The 20,219-nt window shown below is 31.4% G+C and overlaps 1 protein-coding gene across 2 annotated transcripts; it reads right to left on the reverse strand.

The window, feature by feature from the left end:
- Window positions 1–2,702: 2,702 nt before the first annotated feature.
- On the reverse strand, window positions 2,703–5,788 carry LOC106759581 (transcription factor ICE1). Of its 2 annotated transcripts, none has more exons than XM_014642821.2 (4): window positions 4,878–5,788; window positions 4,096–4,326; window positions 3,382–3,552; window positions 2,703–3,058 (listed from the first exon to the last, which is right to left on the reverse strand). In XM_014642821.2, exons 1-4 carry the CDS (start codon window positions 5,694–5,696, stop codon window positions 2,972–2,974), a joined length of 1,308 nt encoding a protein of 435 aa, XP_014498307.1. In that variant the 5' UTR covers window positions 5,697–5,788; the 3' UTR covers window positions 2,703–2,971. The 2 variants fall into 2 exon arrangements, with proteins under 2 accessions (XP_014498307.1, XP_014498308.1); XM_014642822.2 differs by having other exon boundaries at window positions 2,913–3,055.
- Window positions 5,789–20,219: the final 14,431 nt, after the last annotated feature.

The raw sequence follows: 20,219 nt of genomic DNA on the forward strand, positions 1-20,219 counted from the left end.
TTTCTAAAAGTTGGCAGAAAGAACCCATGATATAGATCTCAAACAATCAGTTATATGCTTACTTGGAAAGTATTCTCACCAAAAATGGATTGATTTCATGCTAGTTAAACTAATTGATCTCCACAATCTCTAATATGTCATAAAGTACTTTGACTTCGATAAAAAAATATTTTGTAAGTATGAGAATAAAGAATGAGTGTTTAATTAATATACTATGTGTTATAATGTATTTATAGACTTTTGTGGACATGTTAATATAATTAATATAATAACAAATAAGATAAGCTCAAAATATAAAAATATATTAATAGATATAATAATTGAATTCAGTTTATTATAATCTGAATTCTGTTTAATTATCATAAGTATCACATTATTTTATGTTAGAGATCTTAATATTTTTCACAAATCTTACACTTCAATTTTATGTTTAATGGATAATTTTGGGCCTACAAGCAATAATAATAATATTAATGCATTTAATGTTTTTTGGTCATAGTATATGTTTGTTAACAGTTGTTTATGCTAAGGCACTTCTATTAAAATTTAAACTTGAAATAAAAACGCATAAATGAAAAGTAATTATTACTATAAAGGAGACAAGAGTAGAAGAGATAAGTAACACTTGTATTAAATAATGTAATAAGAACTAATTGACATGCATTAAGTAACACGGGAGGAAAGATTGTGATGATTTTTATCTTAGGCCTATTTGAGTGGATTTGGGGAGAGTATTTGAGAGGATTTGAAAAGATTTGAGAAGATTTAAAGATAAGATTTTTTGTTGTTTATTTAAATAGATTTGGAAATAAGTGAGAGTGGATTTGGAAGAATTTTTTTTTAATTTGTCACATAAATTAAATCCTACATTAATTATCACAAACTTTACTTCCAAATTCATTTACCTTCAAATTTATTCAAATAAACAGCAAAAAAAATTATATTCAAATCAACTCAATTACTCTTTCTCAAATCCATTCAAGTAAACAAGACTTTAACGTTAGCATAAATTTACAAAAAAGTTTAAAGAGAACCATTTTATTATTTATGTTCTTTTATTTACAATAATATGTAGAAAAGTTTTTTCATTTAGATATTGTACTCTTACTCGTCCGAATTATCCTGTGATGTGAAAGAGAGAAATTGGTTTTACAAAGTGAAGGTCGTTGATTATTTTTTGGTATGTGATGTTACCTAATACATGATATCAATGGTTTTTATATTAAGTTTAACATTTATCAATATTTTTTTTACGTTGATGAAAAACTAAATTCACATGTTTTGAAAAAAAAAACAAAGACTAATAATTAGAATTTAAAAATAAAGAAGAAAAAACAAGTAAGTAAATATAAAGAAGTAGAAAAAGTAAAATAGAATTTAGTTTCCCATCAAAATTATAGAATTTTAGTCTTACTTTATTAAATTTTCCAAGTATTCATTCTATTAATATAAATAATTATGTCCAATTAAATTAACTAAAATATTTACATTAAAAATTACAATATTATATCATATTATAATAAAGTATTTATTCTATTAAATTTTCTTACCAAACACCTTAACATTATTATACCAAACACTAAAAGAAAAATAAATCATACTAAACAGTAAAAGAAAAATAAATTAAAGTCGTACTACCTCCAACAATTTCAAATAAGAGAAATTTGACTTATCAAATGTAAAGTCAAGTCGTATTAGAAGTATTGACTTCACAAATACAAAATTATATTGTCTAGCACGACTTCATTCAATCTCATGATATTTAAAAAAAAAAAAACAGCTTTATTACGAAAATACCGTTTAAAATGGTCGCCCTCTCTAAATAAACCTAGAATTAGAATTAAAAGTATATGGGGGTGCAGGAAGCAATTAATGGAGTGCAGTAAGAAATTGCGTCGTACAAAGCCCTGGTTTAGTGTTGCCCATACTTTGTGTTTTTTTTTTCTCGTTATGTTTTATTTTAATAATATTTGGATATACTGCAACTAATTGTTACTAGCTAGTCTACCAACTTAATTGAAATTGTTTGATACACTTAAATTTTTTATATTAATTTAATATTATTTTTATTTATTATTTATTTTTTTATTTTTTAAAAAAATATAAAAATTTATACTTTTATAATCATTTTATTTTATGTGTCAAACGAATATAAATGAATATAAAAGTATGTTATGTTCTAACTTTTTAAGTTTAATTTCCTCTAATATCCACTATCAATAACAATATCTTCATAAAAAGTGTAGAGTATTGTTTAAGCCGTTCATAAATAACAAGATCATCTCGATCACGTAACTGAAGCCCAGTTATGACCTAAACAAAGGAAAAAGGCATATTGCTCTAAAATAAAATAAAGCATCTCAAAAATTGCTCTTTTCTTTTTCTACCATAAAAGTCTAATCATTATTCTTCTTATATTTAACAATCTCAAAACGTGAACTATATGAACATGTATAAAATCGAGTTAGTTTCCTAACATTCCATTAAAATATGCAGCACAAGTTATATATAAAGCTATTAACTAATTTTATCTAAAATTGGGTATGTAGCCAAAATAACTGATTTGGTTTAATTCTAGAGTGTAAACTGAAATATTTGAAGAAAGTGAATGATTTTCATCGCTATTTCTTGAAAAATAGCTCCTCCTTTTAAGACTCATTGAGTTGCGTCAAATTCAAGATAAAAAGACGAAAATCAAAGACTGGGAAAGAATAGAAAAGAAATAAAACGATTTATTACATCAGTTGAAAATTAAGTAAACAACAGAAGTTGGCTTTTGACAAAAGAACGATTAAGAAAAAAAATACCAAAGATAACTCAACCTACAGATTCAACTAACCTATTTGATCATGGCCAAAACAGGAAGGCCTCTACAGAGGAGAATAGGAAGAAGAAGCACTGCATTTACAAACTGCAAGCCACAGCAACTATGGTTGGTTGCTCTATAAGGGAAACTCATCAAGCATTTTCATCACATCATACCATGAAACCCTGCTGAATCCAAGAGCACTGCTTTGATTTGCTCAGGTAACACATCCTGCCCTTCTCTGCATTGCTGCTAACAAACAACAAACACTACATCAAACCTAAAACTTCTAATTCATATACTCAATACCAAATGCAACTCACAAACTCAAACATAAATTTTTAATGATTTTAGTGCTGCAAGATTCTGAGCATAACTAATCAAATTTATCTAACATAACAGATGTAGGGACCAGAAATCAATACTGAATATGCAATGTGTGGCATCAACAAAAACCACTAAGCCTTCACCCCACCACTGCATAAACATAATGTGGAAATGGCCAAATACAGAGCAATGACAAGCATCAAAAGTAAGTTAAATAATGGTTATTGGAAAAGGAGAGAGAATTATACCTCAGCTTTAAACACATCTAAAGCAAAGCCGTTGAAACAGCTTATAACAGCCTGCTGTACATCCAATCCCAGGTTGTCCAAAGCCTTCATGGTAGACAGCAAAAGGCCTGGTCGGCGGGTGCAAAACATGTGAATATTCACAGCTCTCCCTTCTCTTGCTCTAACTTCAACCTACATATAATATCAGAAGCACCAAAGTCACTTTAAAACAGTTTCTCAATCACCATGCAATTAAGTTCTGTCAGAATAAAAATGTATATCAATCTAGTTGGCCATCATTGGTTTCTTCTTAGACTCTGAATGTTATACAACTGCAATGGAAGGCACAGGAGTAGTAGGAGTAAATTTTTCTCTGCTTTCACACCTCAAATTGGAGCATTCACCAACACTTTTTCTTAGTTCCTACTATACCACTTTTTATACCAGGATCTATCGCTACACCTTAGCGTCTCCTAGTTTCAAATTTGAGTTCACTCTTGCTGTTTGAAGCATATAAGTGTGTTTCAAAGTCCAGAGAAACTTCTGTTTGAAGCATATAAATATGTGACTGAGAAATTTCTGTGTATCACTCAGTTTCAAAAATTTTAAAAATTTTCAAAGTTATCTTTCTAAAAGTTTCAATTGCAGCATAGTTCACATGGTCTGCGTACAACAAGCTGCATTTTCAACCTTGTACAATCACCATTATGCAATTAAATCAACAAAAAAAATTACCTTTGCAGCTTGATTTTTAGGGCTTGGCAAGGTGCCAGGATACAGTTCCTCCTTGACCCTGCAGGGAAGAGTTGGCAGGGTGGGTGTTAGAGGCTGAAAGCTTGTAGAAGTAGAAGGTGGCAGCGACGAGCCCACTGGAGTTGTCTCCAGCTCGTTGTGGAGATCATTGATCCGCTGCAGCAACTCCTTCAGGTAGTCAATTGCATCCCCAAGTATTGAAGCCCTATCCATCTGCAAACAAATGAAAGAACATCAGCATGCACCATTCCCAGGCTCCTAACACGAATGAACTACAAATTCTTCAAAACTGTCATCAATATGCACAACCATACACCAGATTCTCCACCAAACATAAGTCACAAAATGACATTTCTCAGCAAAGGAGACAACAACAGGAAATAGAGAACCTCAGAATAATATCATGTTTAGAAAATTTTCTCCAGAAACAATTCTCTCATAAACAACTTTCATATTTCTCCTCAAGCACAACCCCAAAATTAGATTCTTTTGGTATAATTCTTCTACCAAATCAAAACTCCACCTCAATAATGTACATTAACATCTAATATAAACTTTAATTACTCGGATTAACAAAATATAGCACCAAAAATACTTAAAAATTACATATAAGTTTTGTTCCATTTCTACTTTTGTAAGATAAAATCAGCACCCCAAAACAAAACAAAACAAAACAAAATGAACATTGAAACAAACTAATAATCAAGAACAATGAAGAAGAATTTATGAAAAATTTAGTTCTTTTTTGTTTTGGTTTTTCATACCTTGCTAATCTTGGGCACAACAGACCTGAGCATGTACAACCGATCATTGAGCTTCTTCCGGCGGCGCCTCTCCGCCATGAGATTTTTGGCAGGCAACCCCTTTCTCTTCCCCTTGTGATCTTCAGCATTCTCACTTCTCTTCAAACCATTATTTCCATTATCATTCTCATCAGACTCATAATTCAACCCAGAACCATCCACGTCAGCACTGCTCCCTTCCTCAGCCTCCCCCTCCTCCCACTTCCTCCCCTTCCTCCTCACCGTCTCCAGCCCCGGAATCTCCGCGGTTCCCCTCCTCTTCCTGTAAAGGGTCGGCTGCACCCTCTGAAGAGGGTTCTCCCCCTTGGGTCCCTCCATAAAGGGCACATGCCCAGGTGCAGCAGTAAGAGCTTCCAGTTCTCCAAACTCGAAGCCCGGCTGAACCTGGGAGAAAAGAGGGGGGCATGAAGAGTGAAGGCCGTTGTCGAGGCCCAAGTCAAAGCCCGGGTCAAAGGGCATGCTGGTGTTGTTGGTGTTGTTGAAGAAAGGAGACGATGAAAGTGAAGGTGAGAAGGGGTCCAGAGGGGGAAAAGATTCCATAGGAGGAACAAAGGGAATGGGAATAGCAGAGTTGATGTTGAAGTTGAAATAAGAGTCAAGTTGTGGTGGCTGTGGTTGTAGTTGTGGTTGTTGAGGCTGTTGTTGAAGCATGGATTTAAAGGAAAGAGGGGCACCCAAGGCAATGGCAATGTCCTCTTCCTGTGAATTGGGCCTACCCCATGACGGTGGTGGCGCGTCCTCTTCACCGGGTGGTGGTGGAAGAGAGTAGCCCTCCATCATGATGATGATGAGAGAACAGAGAAGAAGGTGGGAAAGTGAGTGAGAATGGTTATGTTGTGTGTGTGTGAGTGTGTGTGCTAATGAAATTTATATTTGTCTGTTGTGGTGAGAAAATGAATGGAGTGGGAAACGGTTGAAAGGGTGTGGTTTATCCATGTGTGTCGTGATTTTTTTATTTGGAGAAAACTTAAACTCTCTGCTTTAACTCATCACAGTGTGATGTGTGCCTTCTCTTATGGTAAAGTTCCTAAGGAAGGAACTGGTAACTGTGTTCTGTTAAAGTTTCATGATAATTGCTACACCAAAGAATCTTGTTTCCTGTAACAACATTTCCATTCTCTCTAAACTTTATAAAATCTCATTTCTTTCAACTTTTTATAACAATATTTATATTTCAAGTAAAAATTTATAATATCAAAATCTACATAAACATTGCCATTTGTATATTACAAATAAAAACAAAGGGCTTACGTTTTCTAGAAGTTACCCTTCTCAATGTACCACTCTTGTTCACTTTTGTTCTTTTCTCACTATTTTTCTATTCATCTATGGTTAAAACATTTCTCTTTGAAATCAAATTTAATATAGATTAAATTTATTCTAATCAAAAACTTATTACTCAAATTAAACATCTTTAATATAAGCAGCAAGTCAGGTGGAATTCAGATCCACACTATCTTAAATCTAAATCAATATTTTTCTGGTAAAATTAAATATGGTCAAATTCGTAGGTTAGCTGAATACTTAAACAATCTATAATTAATCATTAAACACTTGCATTGCTTCTAAATTTTCAGTGATCCTAAATAAACAGTCCAATTAATGAATTAAGTATTATGTTGCTTAGTTATTGTAAAAAATTATGTATGAAGTTAATTATGTATGGTTAATTACTCTTTGAAAATATATATATATATATATTATTTAATAGAAAAAATATGAGTTAAATTCAAAATATAAATAAAAAATAATAAAAATTTTAAAAAAATAAAAGTAAAAAATATATCTAATAATATTTATGAGTCAATTAAATATTTATATATTAAAAAATTAGTAAAGGAGACAAATCCCACAATTAAAAATAAGAATGGGTTAAACAATTGAAATTTAGAGAAAAATAATATGTGATGAGTAGAAGCTTTTAATTAAAAAGATCTGTTTAATTTTTTTCTAGTCAAAAGTTTAGAAAGTAACTCTCATTAATTAAGGTATCATTATTTAATTTCTTTTTATTTTGTTACGGTTATTCATAAATGTTTATGCGTGTTCTTTACTCATATTTCAGTTACAAGTTATCCTTATATAACTACTTTTTGAGAAATTAATTCGTTATGTATCTTAACTATTACATAGAAACATAAAAGTTTGTTTCTCTATAATTATTATACTAAAACTCGTATTTAGTCATATTACTTTATAATCATTACCATTATTGTATTTATAATTTAGAAAAATATATGTTAATACAATTTTTAATAATAATTATATATATATATATATATATATATATATATATATGATTTTTTATTAAGTTTAAAGTATATTAGTATAATAATAAATAAATAGTAAACTAATAAAAAAATATATGTACATTATATCAAAATATTAAAAAAAAACCTGTGTTCAAATATATTTTACTTATAATTTAAAGAATTACTACACACATAATAAATATAAGAAGAGTTTGTTTTTTCCTAATCATTACACTATAATTCATGGTGAGTTATATCTTTTGCTAATATTTACAACATTTATATTTCTGATTTAAAGAATTATTGCACAAATATAATAAATATAATAAAAATTATGTATGGTCGTAATAAATAAAAGATATATAGTGAGGAAAAAATGTGACAAAGATCTTGTTTGGTAAAAATTTAATGATGGCTAAATTTACGTAGTATATGGTTAACTTTGACAAACCCACATGTCCCAACTTAGGTTGAAACGTGATTCAACAACATGTGCAATAGAGGTGCTGGCTGTTTGGGTTTACTACTATAATTGGTAAATCATCAATTAATTTGGTTCTTTTTAATTCTAATAACTTACTATAAAATTCAAGTCATAATAACACAAGGAAATAGTTCCTGAAAATGTGCATCATCTTATGATGAATGTTTCAATCTTTTTTTTAACTATTTCTCAACTATTCTTAATAATAAATAAAATTCAGATTTATGAGTTCTGTATTATTACTCATAAACTATAGTGGTGTTATTAGGATGTTGAAGAAGTGTATTTTCCATTAGGTAACCTAAGAAAGCAGCAGCCAGAATTTAATGAAATCACAAGGTTGTAACATGTCTATCTAGTTTCTTTTGATTAGTTTGCATTTTGAATGATATCTGACATACATGCACATATTCAATTATTAATTCATCCAAGAAGCTGTGTAAGATATAAACAAGATTTACTCACTGGGACCAGAAAGCGAAACATCCTATTTTCAACACACCAAGTGGATTTTCTTTTATATTTATTATTATTTTCAAAATATATTATCAACTTTCCACCATGCAGGCGCCAAAACCATAAATTTCTTATTCTCTTCTCTACATATTTTTTTTTACAAAACTTTGGGAATGTAAGTGTAGCTTTTAAGACTTCTTAATTTCCACCTTTTCTATATTAATTTAATTCTCAAGACAAGTTATTTGTTTTAATATTAAGATTAAGAGAATACGTTTTATAACTTATAACTTAAGAAAGTGAACCCAACTTGCCATTTGAATGAAGCAATATTCAAAGCCAAGTCTTTGGAATAAAATTTTCAAAAGAAAGCCAAGCTTCTCGTGATCCCTTTTACCCCTGTTTTAATCACACTGCCTACTCTTCAATCTAACTTCAAACTTTCATCCTAACTTTTCAATTTCCTATTCTTACACACTTATTATATCTCCCTCCCACTTGTCACTCTCTCCTTGCATACCAAACTAACAAAGTTTTCTCATCAAATTTTCAGAGAAAAAAGCATTGTTACATGACACTTATGTAAGGTGTTATTGTATATTAAAATGAATGGTTAACTAAAAACATAGTATTTATGACTAAGATGTAAAACATGCAAATAATATGAGTATTTGAATTAAAAGGTAAGCTCAACAATAATTCTTGGCGAATATTTCCTCTCGTAAATGAATTCAAAAGAAAAGTTCAATTCACTTTCAAATTCACCAGACTGAAATGGTATTATTCATCAACTCTATCGCAATGGAATGGCAGAGAAAAGAACAAAACATCATTGGTTGCATATACAAAGTAGTTTTATATTTTTGCATCTTTCGATAATTCATACTGCTAAGAATAATTCTAAACCTGATTACTCGTCACGTGATACCATTATCACAGTCTTAGCAATACACGTGGCTAACATGCAATCAAGGTTGGTAGAAAGTGAGTGAATAACATGCAAGAAAGACAACGGCAATTTCTGTCTTCCTTCTCTTGCTTCAATGCAAGCACAATAATGTCTATTATCTGAATGGTTAATGGTTTATAAATCTAAGACATATAATTTATATAAGTAAATAATTACTGATGAGCATCTTTGGAAGAAGAAAGGGTTTTTGGAAGTGTCAGAAGGAGGTGCAGGGTTGAAACCGAAGTCCAGACAAGAAAGTGGGACCATATATAGTAATTGAATGGCAAAAAGGAATGTATAAAAGTCATTGTCTTCACAGCTCACTGGCTTCATTTCTATCATCTTTTCTTAGGTTTTGCAATTAAAAGAATAATTTAATTATTTGATGAATTTCAAATCTTTTATTGCGTTTTGTTCTTGTTAGTTTTAAAGGATTGTATAAATGGCTATAATAGGCAAAACACTATTGTTTATAGGGGTTCGTGTTTATCTCATTTTTCCATGAATGAAAAAAATAAGGGGAGGAGAAACACTTCAGCACTTACACTTTTAAGTAACCTTCATAACTGTTTTTAAATTTAAATAGTAACAATATTAATTGTGAAATTAAAACTATTAAATAAAAATTAATAATAATGATAAAAAGTATTCTTAAAACTTTTGGATAATTAATAATAATAATTATTATATTATTAATAATAATAGCATTGATGATAATAATAATTGATATTAATACTAATTATTATTATAACAAAAATAATAATAATTACAATCTATTCTATAATAATTTTAACCATAAAAGTAAAATTGTAATATGATAATTTTACTATTCAATAAAATTGATCTATTACATTCATCATATTTCTTACAAATTTCACCCTTTAAATCCTTTCATTTAGTCTTTATCTTTTGGGTGTTGCTTCCTACACCTCCGCAAGTGGGATCTGTACCTCCCCATTAATTTAATTTATTTCAAAAATATTCTACACCTCTTCACTATTTTCTTTATTCCAAAAATACCCTACACATCCCCACTATCCTTAACCATCTTTCTCTTTCTCTCTCTACATTAATGGACCTTCAGATTTAAATTTGTAACATACTACAAAATATAAAATTGGAGGAAACTTCAATAGTAGTACTTCTATCATTTCCATTTTATAAAATTAAAAGTTAGATGCAAATACAAAATAATAAACATAATAATATTAATAATAAATAATGATATATTATTATTATTATTATATACTAACTTTATAATGACGAAAGAACTAAATAAATTCTAAATCTTTAACAAATAACTTTTTTTTTTATATTTTAAGCATTTAATAATATCGTTATATTATTTATCTAATAAATTAAATATTTTATTTAAGTTATTTGAGTTAAAACATAATATAATGTTAAAAGTTATAGATATTATATGTAAAAAGAAAAAAATATATATTCAACAACGAAAATAAGATTGAATCAAACTTATTTAAGAAAATATATCTAACTTCAAATTTAAGTCATGTAAATGCTCCATTAATGTAGAGAGAGAAAGAGAAAGATTGTTAAGGATAGTGGGGAGGTGTAGGGTATTTTTGGAATAAAAGAAAATAGTAGGGAGGTGTAGAATATTTTTGAAATAAATTAAATTAATGGAGAGGTACAGGTCCCACTTGGAGAGGTGTAGGGAGCAACACCCTTATCTTTAAAAACTATAGCCGTCAAAATGAGTCACAACCCGCGAGCCAACCCGGCCCGTCACGGGTTCGGGCCAGGTTGTGTTTGAAAAATACAACCCACTTATATGCGGGTCAGATTTCAACCCGGTTCATTTAGACCCGGCTCATGCGGATTGAACCCGTGGTGAGCCGGGTTGGCCCACCAACCCACATACCTAATTTTATTTTTTTAATTTATTATTTTATTTATGAAACCCTAAAAACTAAAATACTTTCTTCACTCATTGTGTATACCAAAAAAGTAACATTTGTTCTCACAAATCACTCTCACGGTACATGCTCTCTCATTTGACGGTGTTCTCACCCTTATTTCACTGAAATTCTTCAAGGAGCAGGTAAAACACCCTTCATTTTTTTCTTCTCTTTTCTCCACATTTTTGTTTTCTCACTTCTCTTTCTCTCTTTTTTTCAAAAACCCTATAATGACAAAAATAGGGGTTTGCGAATTTGTTTCTTGTTCTGGGGGATTTGAAGACATGGAATGATTTTTTCATGTTCTGACATGCTTGTATCAGATTTTGTTCATTTTATTTAAACAATTTGAGTATACATTATTTTAACAAGCTCTTTTTGATATCTTTGATTTTGGAAAATGATGTTACAGATTAAACTATTAATTTTTTGTTGATGTTGTTGAGTACTGATTCTCTCTTTTTTTACTAATATTTTTTTATTGATTGTCAGAATTGTTCTAATATTAGAAAAATCTTTATTAGTGAATTTGGAGACAACAAGAACAAGGGGTTTACAACAAGAACAAAAAATGATGAATATAAAAAACTTATTTGTGTGCTTTTTGTGTTTGTTTTTGAATGACATTTGGATTATATTGTACTTTTTATTATTATTATTTTGAATTGTCTTTAACATAATTTTTTGGGAGTAAAAATTGTTTAAATTTAAATTGCAGAAAGTTTGTATTTTTTTTTATTTTAAAATTATGTAATTAAATGGGCTAGTGAGCCAACCCGTTTACCCACCAACCCATGGTGGGTCGGGTCGGGTTCAAGTTTTTCTGGCTCGCTAATAAATGAGTCGGGTTGGGTTGGCTTACTAAGTGACCAACCCGTGGTGGACCGGACCGGGTCGAGCCGGGTTACCCTTTTTGACAGCTTTATTTAAAACAAACAATCTCATCACTTTTCATCTTTATCTCCTATAAATTAATTCATTCAGTTTCATCAAATTCATCGTTACAAACAACACAAAGAAAATGAAGTTATTTGAAATAAAATGAGTTATTTAGACGAAGAAATTACAAAAATTAAGAAAATATTTTAAACAATTATAATAACATAATTTCAAATTCAATAAAAAATAAATTAGATTTCACAAATAATTATTCCTTTTTATATACAGTATACATATAACCTAGAAAATAGAATGTTAGAATTGATAAGTGTAGCAAAATAATGCGACCAAATATTTTATTATAAAATAATCTTATAATATAAATAAAGTTTTCTAAATTCGTCTCATTATCTAAAATACCGTTTATCTCTCTAAAACACTATTCTCTTCAACTCTATACCATCTCTCTAACTTTTCTCACTCTTGGATCATCTGTTCGACGATCAAGAGGTGTTTAGGCGATCCTTGCGTCGAGGGCTACCTATCTAACTGATCAATTGGTTTATTTAAGCAAGTAAGTGTTAAACCCTTTTTTCCTCGGTATTTAGGGTTCTTGAGCATGTAAGCTCGTGTTATTTTGCATGAATCAAGAATTCTTCTACCTTGATTCTTAGTTCAATTGTGGTTTCTAAGGTTGGTTTCCCATCACCAATCGGTGATTTGTAGGTTTTCTAGAAGTTCCTTGTGTTGCAACTAAGCGGTAGAGCATTTTAGAAGTTTTGAGATGTTGAATTAGAGGTAAGGAAAGCTAGATTGTTATTTGATTGGTAATTAACTGAAATTAGGTTTTAGGGTAGACATATCATATGCAATTTGATCATTTTGAGTGTGGATTGATGAATTTTGATTATGAATTGTGTTAAATGATTTTTGGACTGTTATTGAATGTGTAATATGTTATAATTCAATGGTAAGAAGGGTTGATGATGAGTAGTTATAATTTATCCTTGTTTTGAGCTAGTTTTGAGGAAGTAGAGTAGTGAAAATCTGATTTGGGAGTTTGGTGATCAATTGGTCATTTGGGTAGAATAAGTTGCTTAAAATTGTGCCAAAAGTGATAGAATATGATTTGGGTCCATAGGTTGATGTTTTGTAGATTTTGAAGTGTAAATTGATTAGTAAACACTTTAGAATGAGGTTAAGATGGATTAGACACACTTGGCTAGTTATAATTATATATATAACACGATCTAGGAGGATTAGAAGTTGGAGAAAATATTGGTAATTGGTAACTTTGTAGTAGGCTACATAATTATGCAAAATTGTGCTGCAAAATTATGCAAACTCGCTGAGCGAGTGAAGTCGCTCAACGAGTGGTTGAATGGTCTGACACACTGTTTGGACTTTCACCGAGCGAGTTGGGTCGCTGGGCGAGATGGCTGAGGGTTTGGATCATTGTCTAAACTTTTGCCTAACGAGCTGGGTCGCTGGGTGAGATGGTAGTGGGTTTGGGCCATTGTCTCTGGTCTCGAACAACGACTTAGATCGTTGAGCGAGTAAATTAGGGGTCTAGGCCATTATCTCTTCTCTCGCTTAGTCAATTATGTCGCTAAGCGAGAGGATGGAGTCTGTGATTAAAGGGCGTTTTATTCGCACAACGAGTAGGGTCGTTGAGCGAGTGGTTGAGGTTTGAAATTAATTGTCATTTTATTCGCACGAGTTGGTATGTCACATTGTCTATGTAATTAACGAACTAGGTCGTTGAGCAAGATGGCTTTGAGGTTGCTTAGCGAGTTTGGTCGCTGAGTGACTAGCCTAGGGGGGTGTTTTATTCTTTTCATTCTTGTTTCCTTATGGTATGAAGTTACATTTTGATTCATTGTGAATGATATGAAAGTGTTTATGAGATGATGTGGTTATCAATGTTATGTTTTGTGGTTTCAAAAAGAAAGTATATGATTTTGAATCATGGTTTCATTTGGTGTGAAAGAGAATTCCAAGCAGGAATTTCTCAGTGATAATTTCAAAGGTTGTAAGTATGAATATGGGAAGCTCAGCCTTGGAGTTCATCCTAACATTCTAATGGTCACCTATTCTCAAGTAGAAAAGGGTGAGGCTTATCATGAGAATAGCAGGAGGTCCTAGTCTAGGGGTTTTACCTTGGCCTAAGGCGAGTTGTAACATATTAACCTTGTGTGGTAGCTTGGGGTGGGTTAGTTGTTTCACCACAACAAGTGCACGAACTTCCATAGCTACATATTCATACTAATTTGAATGGTCTAGTAAAAAGATTCGTCATGCATAACAAGTGGTAATTAGTTTGCTATGTGTTGTTGCGTGAATATTATTATTGTGTAAATATATGTATATCATAAATTTTTGTAATCTAGCTTACCCTTCTTCTTTTGTTTGTGAATGTGATTTGTATGTGATTGTCCTCTTTTCTTTCTGATGGTCATCCTGTGGGTATGACCAGAGGGAGATGAGGTTCCTCTGGAACAAGCGCTTGAGGGAGGAGACCCTGTGGTGTAGACTACTTTAGACTAGACTTGTAATTAGTTTTGTTTAATCGGTTGTATATAAAGTTTAAATTCTATAGTTGTTTTTGGATAACTATAAAGTTTATACTTTATACTCTAGTCTATAACTATTCTATCTTATTAACTATGTGACGACTATGATATGGTTAATCACTATATTTTGGGATGTTACAATACAAGTATATGTTAAAAATAAATAACTTAAGTAATATTTTTCATAAGTTTTAATTTTAAGATACACATTTTTAAAATAAAATATATCCTTAAAAAAATAAATTACTTTATTAAAAAAATTGAATATAAAATAGTTTAATAATTTTATTCAAATAAAATATATAAAAAATAAAGATAATTAATTATAAGTGTTGGAGATATCATATATTGACTAGAGATAATGTATATTTATTTTATATAAGCAGGTCTAAGTCTTACTTTACAAGTTGATTTTGTATGATTGAATTAGGTTTAAAACTATTTTTCTCATGTAATATTAGAGTCATTCAAAGTTTATTCTAATAAGATTTATTATTTGTTATGTCTATCGTGATAAGTGTTATTTGTTTGACCTACCGTATACTATTGAGCCATCTTTAATGTCTAGTATCATACTTGAAATGTATATATACTTCAATGTGATAAAATTTTTAAAGATGAAACAAGTTCATAATGTATAAGTAGATACAAATACTAATTTACAAACTAAATTTTTATAGATTAAGTTAAATTTAAAGTTAATTTCTTAAAGTAATTTAAATATATGTATTTCTTGAAATTATTAAAATTTCGTGTAATTATTAAAATTTCATGTAAAAATAATTATTGGGATAAAAACCACACATTCAATACTCTACAGTTTAAACAATTAATATACTTTGCCATCCTTAAATGGTACACACTTTCACCCATATATGTTTAATACCAAGATGGTTTGCATGAAATTAGTTATAAATAATAAAATATAGGCTTAATATCATTGATGGTCCCAATTTTTGTCAGTTTTGTTCGAAATGGTCCTAATTTTTTAAAAATGTTCAATGTAGTCCTAAAGATGGTAATTTGTGTTCAATTTAGTCCTTTTTGCAAACGCTGTTTAAATCGTTAACGACCAACTATCCAGTTGTGCAATATCCAAATGAGATGACATTTAACTACCCACGTGGACACTTTAAAGCACAATGAGGTGGATTTATTGAATTTTTTGAAAGTGTATTTCTAATTAGGGTCTCAGCTCGCTAGACCACCTCTTCACGCATCATCTTCCTCGCGCTTCCAAAATTACATTTTTCCTTACTGTAATGCTTTCAAATTCCACTTCGTTTCACTATTTTAATTCTATTTTAATAATAGCTTAAGTGTTCTTGGTTGGTCATTAGCAACATTGCATCGTTTCCATAAGATTTCTGCACTGTGTTTGTCATTTTGTTGCTCTTGCCTCGCTCAATATTGAATCTATTTGTGCACTTGCAATTGGGTATACGCTTATTTGCCTAATTGATGTTTAATCTTTGCTTAGTTGATGAATTGTGTGGTGCAGAATTGATTGAATATGAGCATTGTATTTGCTTAATTTGCTTTTATGAGAACATTGTTAGTTTTTGCTTAGTTGGTTAACTTGTGTTGGATTAGGGGTTATAGGAGTGGGTAATTGTTGTTAATATATTATTGGAAGCATGCAATTTAGCTAGTGACCAATCATTTTTAATTAGTATTTGAATTCGTGTTTTAGTTGTTTAATTTTCCATTCACAAATTGTCCAAAAACCACCCCGTACCACGTGTTCGATTTAATGATTAAACCAATTGTTGGTCCTTGAGAGACGACCTAGGATTCATTTCCTAATTTACACTGCACTTTAATTACATGTTAATTTTATTTGGGTACGACCTTAATCAAATTTTGGCATCGTTATCGGGGACCAACAGTTTTGTCTTAGGTTTTGTGTGTGCATTTTTTTTTTGTTAGTGTTTAATATGTTGTTTGTGTTTTGTGTTTTGTGATTGTGAGTTGTGTCTATGTTAAATTTTGGTCACATTGTTGCATTGTGTTTTGTAGTTTTATTGTTATTGATTCTGCAGTTGTATTGAGTGTTTTTGTATTGTTAGAAGTCTGCTGCAGAATTGAAGTCATTTGTGTGTTGTGAATAGTGTTCTGTACGCATGAATATTAACCAAATTGTAGTGTGTGTGTTCTATGTGTGTTGTGTTCTGTGCAAGTTGTGTATGTTTTTTCTTTTATGTTGTGCTGCAGAGTGGCACTGAGGGACAACTATGTAAGGGCGACGAGCAGCACTGGGCTAGTGCGTGAATAATGACTAGTTTTGTCTAATTAATTGGAATTTTTGGATTTTATAGCTAGATGTCTTATTTTTTGCTGAAATTTTGTGTGGTCACTTCTTTTGGTCCATATTTTCATAGAAAAATCCCATAAGCACTTGTAGTAGTTCAGATTCAATTTTGTGAAAAATGGGTGGGTCGAAACTTTGAGTCGATGCAACTTTTGCTCACGATGTCCGAATTAGACGTATCATATGTGCTTTTTAGGTAGAAAAACACGAGTAATCCAACCCCACTCGCTATGCCAGTGGCCCATGCCTCTAGTTCCAAAAAGAAGTCATTTTCAATTTCTCTTTTATTTTTGAAGTTTTATTTTTATCGTTTTTCGCACTTTCCTGTGTTGGTTAACATAGCTATACTTTGAAATTTTTTGTGATATCTTTTCATTATTTTTGGGTGTTTTTCACAAGTTTTTAGCGCATTCTGATAAGGTTTGCATATACTTGCAGTTTACCCTGCTTTATTTCACTATGTTGACTTTTGTTGATAGGAGTTGACTGAGTGTATGACTAAGGGCAATCCTAGGCCACTACTACCCTTTGATCATGAAATTCATTGGATTTTTCATAGATTAGATAGGGATTCTAAGAATTTGTAGTCCTTGCATTTAGATAACATTAGTTGCATAATTTTAAGCATTCACATTCTACATGTCTACTTATTTCGGTTATATGCATACTACTTCTTCTGCCTATGCCTCTGATTATGATTCTCATTTATATGTTGCTGATTTCTATGCTGAGAACAATATGGCTCATCCTCCAGCTCGTGAGAATGTTCTTTGGCAGTTGGTTCCACCTAATGAGGATGATGTCCATTGCGTTCTCAACATTAGACTAATACAATTGTTGCCTAAGTTTCATGGTTTTGTAGGTGATTTCCCACATAAATATTTGGAGGAGTTCCATATCATTTGCTCTACAATGAAATCTCCACATGTCCCGGATGATCACATTTTCTTAAGGGCATTTCCACACTCATTACAAGGAGTATTAAAGGATTGATTGTATTGTCTTCCTCCAGGGTCCATCACCGATTGGGAAGATCTTAAGCAACTGTTTTTGAATGAATTCTTCCTTGCTCAACATCATTTTGATTTGTATGGTTACAACAACAATCCAGGATGGACGAATGATCCTGATATTGTTGAGATTGTTGACAACACAATATCTATATCACTCTAGTTTTTTATAATGACAACACATTGCTTAATAACACGCATATGTTATTGTTGTGTTACATGTTCTTATGCTGACTGATTGATATATCTGTTGAACATGTTTATATGTTGTATTGATGTGTGAATGCATATACATTAAGCTTGTACATTTTATATCATGTTTGGATGCATTGCACATGTTTTAAAGCATGAAAACCACAAACACTTTTATGAACTTATAACTGTGTGACAAAGCAGTACAGTCGACTCCATTATGAATAGATTCGACTATGCTAAAATATTTGTACAGATTTTGAAATCAGTGCTTTATGATATTTTGAGAAGGAAAGAATTTCGAAATGTTTTTACATGTCAAAGTCGACTATGTGCGCCACATATTCGATTGTATTAGTTATCTTTTTTGGAATTATGTTATGCTCTTGTACTATAACGACTATATTTTCAAAATTTAGTTGAGCATTGATTGGTCGGTCAACTGTATTAAATGAGTTTTTATTTTGGTTGACTGTATGCTACCAGTTTGACTGAACTATTATAACTGTCATAACTCAATCGACTGATTTAGTAGCATATTCTACTAAGAGATTCTTTGTTAAACAGAAAACTATAAATAGACTGAACACAAATTTATTGAAAGACTTTTGATGATCTGACAATTTCATTTCTGTTTCATATTGATATCTCTAGTTTTTTAGAGCTCCAAGAATTCTCCAAGAAGACGGTGTTGATCTTTCTTGAAAGAGATTCAAAGGGAGACTGACTATGCTCACATTGCTTGACCATATTCTGCACAGTGAAGGTGTTTCTGGTTTGATCAGACTGAGGCTTGGAAACCTTGAAGACTGCTGCATATTTTGGCTTGACATCCTTGAAGACTGCTGTATTGGACCTATTGTGATTACAGGGGATAGACTCGTGGAGTCTGGTTCCCTTTGAGGACGTTTCAAAGTGGTGATTGACAGATTGCAGGAGAGGGGACATCTTGCTGCAAGTCTTTCTGTTTTTGTTGCCTATAGTTTGGTTAAGGGTTAGAGAGGAGATTTATATTTTTGACGTGGAGGTCTTCTATAAATTCCTTGTTGTAAAAACTGCAACCATTGTAGTGCATTTGCTTCTTGGGTTGGAAGGACACCGGATGTAGGCATTGTTGGCCAAACCAGTATAAAAACCATTGTTTTTTCGCTGCATACAAATTTTCATTACTTGCATTTCAAGAAAGTTTGAAAAGTTTAATACTTTGTTTTCAAGATTGCGAAAAGACTTTGTTTTTGATAAACCACCAATTCACCCTCCCCCCTCTTGGTGTAAAAAGAAGCCTACCTATTTTCCAATAGATATGAGATGGTATAAAGCTCCACAATCGCAACAACCACCACCACCATTTTAGTATACATATGTGCCTCCACCAGTCTAACAATATCATACGCAACATGATATACCTTCCCAAATACCTCCTCAACCTTCTACTTCTGAGCCTACATTAGAGAAAATATTGAGGCAGATGACCATACAAAACATTCAGTTCCAACAAGAGACAAGAGTGTCCATCCAAAGCTTGAGCAATCCCTAATCCTACAATTTCAAGATTCATAGAAATTATCATCTCAAATTGTTCAGATTCTGGAAGATGTCAATGCCATCAACCTAGGATATGGGAAGCATATTCATGCACCCATTGTACCACCTACTTTCTCGCCTTCATATGTCCCTACTCTTATACCTGAGGAGACTGATAAAGATTCTGATCTTGATTTTGATGTTAATACTTCTGAGACAAAACTTCTTAAGCAAGAGGACCAGATAAGGTATAAGTAGGAATTTTGAGGCATGTGGACCATTTTCATCTTCCACCACTAGTTCTGATTTGCTGCAATCTCCTATTAAAAGCAAGGAGATGGAAGAACCAAATAAGGGGACTCTTCCAACCTTCAAGGAAGTGGAGGTGAACAAACCTCAATTTGATTATAATGTTGATGAGCATGTTTCTAATTTTCACTCTTACATGATAAGAACCACGTTTTGCTATCACATTTGAATGCTTCTTTTCCATGAACTCAACATGAATATGAGACTGTTGTTGATATTGATTCTAAATTTGAACTTAATTCATGTTTTGAAGTATTTCTAAGGTTCGATCTGATACATTGGGTGTTTTACCTCTACATATAAATTCTTTGGAATTAGAATGCACTAACCCTATTACAGGAGGTACACATAAATCTGACCAACAAACACTCACAGGGAAAGACAAAGGTGGTCACATACACAAAAGCTTGAAGATCAATAGGCACCGACTGAACCCGCT

Source organism: Vigna radiata, chromosome 4, assembly GCF_000741045.1.
Source record: "Vigna radiata var. radiata cultivar VC1973A chromosome 4, Vradiata_ver6, whole genome shotgun sequence".
Taxonomy (NCBI): Eukaryota; Viridiplantae; Streptophyta; class Magnoliopsida; order Fabales; family Fabaceae; genus Vigna; species Vigna radiata.